This window comes from Varanus komodoensis, unplaced genomic scaffold (assembly GCF_004798865.1).
Source record: "Varanus komodoensis strain SLA01 unplaced genomic scaffold, ASM479886v1 scaffold68, whole genome shotgun sequence".
Classification (NCBI taxonomy): domain Eukaryota; kingdom Metazoa; phylum Chordata; class Lepidosauria; order Squamata; family Varanidae; genus Varanus; species Varanus komodoensis.
Window position 1 is genome coordinate 3,078,605 of NW_025336321.1, and position 8,895 is coordinate 3,087,499.

Sequence of the window (8,895 nt, forward strand, 5' to 3'; positions counted from 1 at the left end):
AAGATACTGACCCTAAGTACAAATCCTAAGATAATTCTCAAAACAGACTTTAAAGGCTTTTTTATTGTTTCATCCAACATTTAAACTTTATTGATTAAGAGATTGCATGGTAGAAATTTGCTTACTCTTATAAATGGTGCCACTGAGATGTTAAGAACATACATTTCCTGAGCCTACCTCATTATACTGTTTTCATTTTTGGAAGGCTAAATCTGCTGTGACTTAATAAGTTCAAATGTTGCTTTTTTCTTCTAGTTTCTAGCCATTTATTCAAGACAAAACTGATTGATTTGATTGTGCTTTTGTTTCTGGGAACATGAATAAGACATCAACCATTTCTTTAATGCTGAAGAAAGCAGCTTATACTTGAAGCATTTAAAATGAAGAAACTGGAAGTGAATGGGAATAGATGGATCTTTGATCTGATCTAACCTGATTTTTCTTATAAGAGCAGTGAATTTTCCTCTAACCTCAAAATGCTTTTGTCATTTGCATCTGCAGTCCTGCGTCCTTTTTAACTTTTGCCCTTAGTTTGGCCACCATGCTTTTTGGAACTTATTTACCTGTGCAGTGACATTATAAATGAATGTTTGGGATTGAAAGCTGACAAGTTTTTGGTTGTAAAGCACCAGATGTGGCAGCCAGATCCAATTTTGTGCTACTGTGGGAACTTGTCAGCAGAAGGTGCTGTCAATTTGCTGTGTTTAGTAGGGATTAGCACTGACCACAAGATACGAATTGACCCTGCTTCAATGATTTGGAAAAAAAAATCTAGTTAAGCTTGAACCTATTCAGAAGTTCAGAAGTTGCTTAGATTCAAGTATGAAACCCTATTCAGAAATCCAAATCTTCATGCACTATTATTAAAATTTACCAACTAGTAGTGGAACTCAACAAAGGATAGGCATAATAGCCCCTTGTGAGTGGATTCTGCCTGCCAAATGCTGGACAGATAGGTGCACACATTTCTTTGTACTACATAGTTTTTAATTTTAATACATATTTTATGAAGGGAACTGCTGGCAGTCTTGCCATTTCTTGACATAGCTGGATGAACTGAGATCAAGCCTTCCAAGTTTCAAATGGATAGATGCAGGGTTATTTGTTCTGTTATGCAAAAGTGGCATTTACAGTTTTGGGGAATTCCAAAAAAGGATGTACTTACCCTCTATCTTTTTTTCTGGAGAAATGTTACAAAAATGGCACACAGTATAAATAAGTGGATATTCAAGAAATCTGAAACATTTCAGATAGGTGTGGCATTTTAGGTGGAGGAGAATATTCTGATTGCTTTAGGTGGGAAAATGATTTGCTGCCTTTTATTGACTTTCATGGGGGGGATGTAATTGTACACAATTTGTATAAAAATATCATATGTCACAGAGATATACCTATGCAAGAAATCTACAGAATTTCTGAAGGATAGGCATAGAAGCTAGAAAGTTGCCAACTACATTTTAGGATCTTTATGTTTCCTACTGGAGCCAAAGTCATAGAAAGTGCAATGGCTGAAGCAAAAAGACTTAAATATCCAGTATTTTTCAAGCGAGCACTCTGTCGGGTGGTCTTGGGCAAATATGCCTATAGACTGCTGGCTGTCTCCAAGGATGAGGAATTCTCAGATGCAGACTAGGCTCACCTTGCTATTGATTCTGTAGCAGCAGAGATGGGAGGCCCAACTAAATAAGCAGTGCATGCTCACCTTCAGAGAGCCCCCCTCCCAGGGATGGGGCCCAGGCATGTTCTGGAAGAGTTCTGGAGGTAAAGCCTAGATTGGGTTCAACAAACTGTTCTGTGTATGCTTAAAGAACCATTTTGAGTGATTTGTACTTAGGCTGAATAAAGAAAGTTGCAAGGAGAATGATCTGTGGCTGGTGATTGTTTGAAGGAGGAACCTTGGCTCACAGCACCCTAAGCTACACCCTCCCAGTTCCCATGGGCCAAACTAATATGTATAACATGCTAGAGAGAACTAGCAAAAAGTAGTAAACACTGGATCAGTCCTGCAATATATTACTTCACAAGTACTTACCCACCCAAGCACTGTACTTGGGCAGCTTTGGTAAAATGATTCTGTATAGCTCTCAGACACAAAAATTTGACCCCCGCCTCTCACTTCCTATGAATTTGATATTGAAAGGCTTAATAGTTTTGTTAACAGAAGGCTGAAAAGGCTACTTCAAACTATGGGTGGCTATCTCATGGTTGGATGGACTTAATGAAGGTTTTAGGGAAGCCTACAGGAGGACCCAGACTCCTCTTCAAGGAGACCAGAGATCCATGTAAATGAATGAGAATCCCTTGTTGTGTGGTATTTAATATTGCAACTCATAGAAAAGCAAAATGAACAATGCCCGGTAGTACACTGTGCCTTAATCTAGCTTTTTGCAAAGCCACTGAGAAAACCCTTTTTCCATCGTGACAACAGAGAGGGCTCAGTTTGAGGTTGCAAAATTGCTAATATAAAGACTAGAGGAGAGGAGAGCTACTGCTCATGCTCAGGTACCAATGAACAGTTGATGGATAAGGTCTGCAAGAACAAGAAAACTGAAAATATCTCTTGTTTGATGTTTGCTATGTTTATTCTTAGTATTGCTATTATTATATTTCTGTACTGCCCACTAGCAAAAATATGATCATGCACATGACGTCTGTAGTTAAGGAATTTTCCAAATCATTAAGGCACTGGATTTTGTTAAGCAATTGTTTCTGATTTATTAGGCTGTAAGATTCCCAAATACAGTATAGGGGAAGTGCTCAGATAATTTAAGAAAAGTAGCAGACAAGGACTAAGTATTAATTATTTTCTGTCACTGTGATTCATTCCTAAATATGTGAAAGTTTAGGTCAATTCTTACTTGTCTAAAATATGCTAATAGGCACACATAGTGGCTGTCTTTGAAATGCTCACATTTGAAATAAATCCAAAGCTTGTCTGGGCTACAAAAATAACAACTGCTTTTCATACTTACATATTCCTGGAAGACCCAGTTCTTCCATACTGCTTAAAAATCTTTGCTGACTAAAGTAATTTTATAATGTATTTCATTTACTTGCATTATTATTGACTGGCTCACTTACTGACATAAGATCGTTAGCAGAGCAGCTGTAAATAGTTCTGGGAAAGTGAGAGAAATGAAGCTGGAAATTGAAATTAGGATGCAAGGATTAAAATACAGGATTATAAAAATATTAATAATCTTATAGTATATATACATATATATTATAATCTACCTACCCTCACCAATATCCTTTCTTTATTTATATGTTTGCTAGGAGATATAATACTGATGACACTAAACCGAAAGAATGGAATAAGATGTATTTTATGTTCGTGTAACATATATTTTAGTATTATTGCTTTAAGATTAATTTTGAGAAATATTACAGTATACTTAAAGTTACTTAAAGTTTGGTCACACAAAAGAGGTCTGTAATATTTTCTCTGTCATTCAAGACACAAAACAAGGGGCATGAGTCAGGACGGCAAATTTAAGCTGAACAACAAAAACCGTGTAGTGGTTAGAGCAGCACAAAGCAATGGGACCAACTGCCTAGGAAGGTGGTAGACTTGCCATTGCTGAAGAGAGTGGACATCCATCTTTCTGGAATGCTTTTAATTATATATATGCCCTGAACAGGAGGTTGGATTTGATTGCTTATATGGTCACTTCTAATATTATGTTTTACAATTCGCTAACAAGTTTGCATGCAAACTATGACAAATATGCATTCTAAAAATGCATTTAGACATCCATAAAAAGAGTAGCTACTCAACACTGAAAGGATCACTCACCTTCTTAATTACATGAAAAATCTTCTGTTGAAGAACAAGCTCACAGAAGCAAGTTCCGCCAGATTGATGCAAAAGGAGCTATTCAGGAGCTGCTTGGCTAGGTAGTTGTGAAATCAGGAACCCCCTCTCACAAGAGCAGTTTTTTAGGGTTTTGTTTAATCAGGTTAACTATTTCCATTTTTAAACATACAATTATATAAAACATTTGAAAGAAACAAAAGCAAGCAAGCAGATAGCTGATAGCATACCAGAGAGTAATAGTGAGAGAAAAAATGGACAAGGAAATTATCTTTTACTGTGGAGGCAGATATGTCATTTAGCGAGAACTAGACTTTCACTTCAGGAGCAAAAAACTATTTATGCCACTCACTCTTATTTTTGTGTATGAAGTCTAAACATGTTACTGTATAATCCACTGTTTTTCCTTTGACTGAATTTGGGTTGAAGCATTTTTCTTAAACATATAGATATATGTATACACATATATAAATGTTAATGTTTGTTATAGCCTTTTAATGATTATTGCATTTTTGTTTGGCAGTGTATCAATTACAACAGGAAGCACCCCGTCCCAAGAGGATAATTTGTCCTAGAGAGGTCAGTTCAACTTGCTTTTCATTTTGTTCAATTGAATGAATTGTCAACAGCCTGTTGATTCTGTTAATCTTCACATTTCATGTGTGCTGAATTCAATATTTACTTGTCTATCTGCACAAAATATTGAAAAACTCAGTTTTCTTAATTATAAGATAAGTATTAAACACCAATTGGTATGCATCATAAGTCAGTTTTATGTATAAGAACTTAATAATTAATGTTGTTGCAAGAATTCCTGTGTTCATCGAAGTGTTATATATTTTTGTATTTATCTCTATCATAAATAATAGCATACTTGTACAGAGCTGCAGGTTGTTTCTCTTTCCTATAGGAAGAAGGTTTATGTTACAAATGTCTCTTTAATGCTACATTCCAGAAGGCAAGAGTAAGTCTTAACCTACCAAATTCTTAATTGTGAAGTTCTATTTTACTTTAAGTAGTGTATGTCTCCAAATTTAATTTTAAAAACATAGTGTTCCTGACCTGAAAAAAGAGTATACCTCAGTGATCAGAAATGTAGGAAACCATGTACTATGATACAATGCATTCATTTTACTATATCCTGCCGTTCCTCAAATGAGCTAAACAGAGTGTGCTTTCTTTACAACATATCTGTGAGCTAGGATCAGCTGGCAGGGAATTATTCTTCCAAGGTTTTGGATGGCCTGTAGCTTTATATTAGACATCATGCTTTGTATGCAGAAGTTAAAAACCTAATATCTTCAGGTAGGGCTGGGAAAAAGATTCATGTCTGAAATCCTGGAAAGATCTTGCTAATCAAGATTGCTGAATGTAAAGGCTCATGAACGGTTTCATTCTGGTTCCAAATGTTGACAGTGTTATCAGGTTTCTTACTGGGAGTTCCTCCCTGTTTCTGTCCTTGACCATCTATCCCTCTTGAGCTTCTAAAGATCCAGAAAAATTCCAGTTAACTTCTTGACTGACTCAAGATGTGAATCCCCAAGGTCTTCCTACTCCTAGTTTGATATCTCCTCCTGGCCATTGCAGCACACTCCTCGTTCTGTGAAGTTTGACTGTTGGAGAATGACAAGTATACATCTGAAGATTCTGTTATGCTCTCTTTACTGAGCACTACCATGTGATCTTGCTCTACAACATTCTGAATGTTTTTGGCTTGGCAAACAAGCCAGCTCGTGATTAGCTGAGAGCAATTAAAATATTTCTGAAATCACTCTCTTTATTGCCTTGCAAGCAGTCCTGTATTCACGGGGCCTTAACATGCCTGCAACTTGGTAGAGTGTTTCAACTGAAATGTGACAATTCCTTGACCATTGTCAATTTATCTATAACATAATCTTTATAAGAGTAGAAAAGTTGATTTGATACAATTTAAACATGCCTAGTTTAATTTAAAAGGAAAAGATGCCAAAAAGAAAGGAAGGAAAAAAGAAAAGAGAAATACTGTGAAGCCAGAGGGTCACTGTTTATATAGAACATTGTGGGTCATTGTAGCTAGTTTCTATGCTTTTACCATTATCATAGATCATGTTTCTTATCAGAATATGCAGCTGAAATTGGAAGAAAGGAGGCCCAAGTGTGGCTAGCTGGCTGGCAGGAGCTGGAGTATATTCATCATGCCCTCCAAAAAAGGGGACATTGGAAATCTTGCTTATCCTTTGTCTTACGGTTCTGTAATATACAAAAAGGATTGCTTATCCTTTTAATTTCCTGTGCAGTCCCAGTGCAGAAACTGGAAGTAATTATTTATGCAATCGTTCTACTTAGAGTTGAATATTGGTTATTTTGTATCTGCGGATAGACTTGCTTGAGCTTGTTCACGCAGAACAACAAGCGGCTCCTTCTGTGAAGTGAGAAGCATGTCAGCTTTATTTGCTGGAGAGCTCTGAGCCGTTGCTCAGACTTTGGCTCGATTTCTCACTTGCCTGCATTGTTAGCTCTTCCATAAAGCATCAGAGGTGGCTCAATTTGCCAGATGAACCATTGTTAGTGTTATAACATTCACCTGAAATGGGTGTGCCAGTTTTTTCTTAGTGCCAGTTTTCTTCTCTTCCTATCATTAACGCTTTTATTTTCATATATATGAAATCATGCTATCTCCATCGCCCCCATTTGGTTATCTTATATTTCTACATAGTGCTATGAATTCTCTCCTGTGAATTATCATTTCCAGATTAGGAGGGGATTTACCTTGGCCTTACTGTGTACAGACCTGGGCAGGATTTCTAGAATCGCTCAAGGTTCTTTAATTTGCACAGTTTGCTGCTCCTCCTGTTCTGTTTCTTTCATTCATAGGATTTGTTCTTTGCTGTGATTGAAGTTTTGTGCACAAGCAATTGTGTGTGTTAAAACTCAGCATTTTTTTCTTTTGATCGCAGAAACCTGCATGTGATCTCAATGATTATAGACCTTTTAGTAGTGGAGAGTCTAAGTGTACATGAGCACAAAATTTAAAGCTCCTTAACCAGTTGTGTAATCTTGTGCACAGGCTTTAATACGAATAATCAGGGTTCTTTTTACCCCATGGGAAGCTACAGAAAGTTCACTGTGGAGACCATGGCAAAGTTCCTTTCTGTACTCTCTCCTATTCTTTCTCAGGTTTGAAGTCTTCTTCATTCTGTTCTCTACCAGGTTTATAACCAGTTCAGCTTGGTACAGTGGTACCTTGGCTCACAAACTTGTGAGTTTGAGTTTGGCTCACAAACTTAATCACAAACTTGGTACAAGGTACAGTGGTACCTTGGCTCACAAACTTAACTTGACTCTGCTTGTGACTCAGATTGGTCATGAGCCAAGTTAAATTTCCCCATATGGTTCAATGTAAATAAGGTTAATCCGTTCTGTAACTATTTTTTTAAATCAGAAAAATGTAAAGCAAAGTGACAAGGAACAACAAAGATCGCAGCCATCTCCCCGCCCCCCAGCACGACTGTGATCACTCCCCTCATCCCTGCACGCGCCCGTCATCCCGGGGCTCTGGGGGGTGTGGGAGACAGGTGCGATCAAGGGCGCACTGGGGGGGAGAGACAGGCATGAACATGGGCACGCTCGGGGGGAGACGGGCACAATCGTGCTGGGGGAAGGAAGATGGCTGAGATCAGGGTTGCGCTCCTGCAGGAAAGACAGGCGTGATCTCGGCCATCCCCCCCCCCACCCCCAGCATGATCATGGCCATCTCCCCACTCGGGGGCGGGTGGGGAGATGGTTGCGATTGCAGTCATCCCCCAATACAGAATTCACAACCTGAGTCAAAATTTTTATGAAATTTTGTTCACGACTCAATTTGGTCATTAACTGAGGCGTTTGTGAGCCAAGGTGCCACTGTATTTAATTTTAAAACAGTATATTACATTCTATCATTCAAATACATTTGTATTCATTCAGTTGCCCCAGCCTAACATTTTACAAATTGTCCTGCTATCTGTCTGAAGGTATAATCCTATGTAAGTTTAGAAAGAAGCTTCTTCTACCCTAAGGTACCAAAATATTGTACCCTAAGATACCAAAGCTTGCTTCTGTCACTTTCAACCCAAACTCAGTCAATGACTAAAGGTCAGTCTATGCAAATGTTTGTGTTCCAGTCTTCCTAATGCTCATTCAATAGGTTTTTTTCTTTTCTTAACGAATTATATCTCTAGGCGATGTAGCTTGATGTGAATGCACAAAAATAATAAAGATAATTATGGAGGGAGCGAAAAGACTTGCTGTGTGTTTGTAAATTGATCTTCTGGTTCTAGTAATTAGTAAAGGTGACTTTGCTTATTGCGAGCTACAGATTGCTAGATAAAATCTTCAGTATAATGCACTACCACTCTTTCTACCATTATTCCAATATTCTAGACAGATTTATTGTTCTGCATTAGACTTTTGAAGTATAGCCAAGGTTCTTTTTATTTGCTTCCCATCTTCAGGGATATTTATCCTGGAGATTAAAATGCAAATTGTGTTTTCCTTTGATATTATAGATGGAACTTTTTCATCTCCATTAATTGAGCAACGGTAGCAGTGATCTCACAACATCCCTTAATTAAGATTTATGTTATTTACGGTATCTCACTTCAAATTTCTTCTTTTCAACAAGGTTTTCAGTTGGAACTGAAACAACAAAGTGTTTACTCACATGTTGATATTTACAATTATTCTCTTTTTGTAGCAATCATGTACTTGCACGCAAACACTCTTTATGTAGAGGGTGAAAGTTCCATTGAAAAGAGGGCGATTTTGAAAAAGCCTTCCTTGAGTAGCTTTTCTGCACAGCTCAACATTTGTGCCCATTCTAAACACATTCCAACTATCAAAATTATGCCAGGACACCTCATTTTCCTAACCCTAACCCTACCCTGGTACACACCCCTAACCCTAATAGAGGGTGAAAGTTCCATTGAAAAGAGGGCGTTTTTGAAAAAGCCTTCCTTGAGTAGCTTTTTCTGCGCACCTCATCTTTTCTGTCCATTCTAAACACATTCCAACCATCAAAATCATGGCAGGACACCTTGTTTTTCTAACCCTAACCCTACCCTGGT

The 8,895-nt window shown here is 37.7% G+C and overlaps 1 protein-coding gene across 3 annotated transcripts in view; it reads left to right on the top strand.

The window, feature by feature from the left end:
* CHN2 (chimerin 2) overlaps positions 1–8,895 on the top strand; it is a 163,200-nt gene that overhangs the window by 45,274 nt on the left and 109,031 nt on the right. For all 3 annotated transcript variants that reach the window (XR_006416665.1, XM_044450765.1, XM_044450766.1), the window contains exon 3: positions 4,338–4,393. Coding sequence is in view for 2 of the 3 variants with exons in the window: in XM_044450765.1 (XP_044306700.1) it covers positions 4,338–4,393 (56 nt within the window). In the remaining variant the exon portion in view is untranslated. The remainder of the gene's footprint in view (positions 1–4,337; positions 4,394–8,895) is intronic.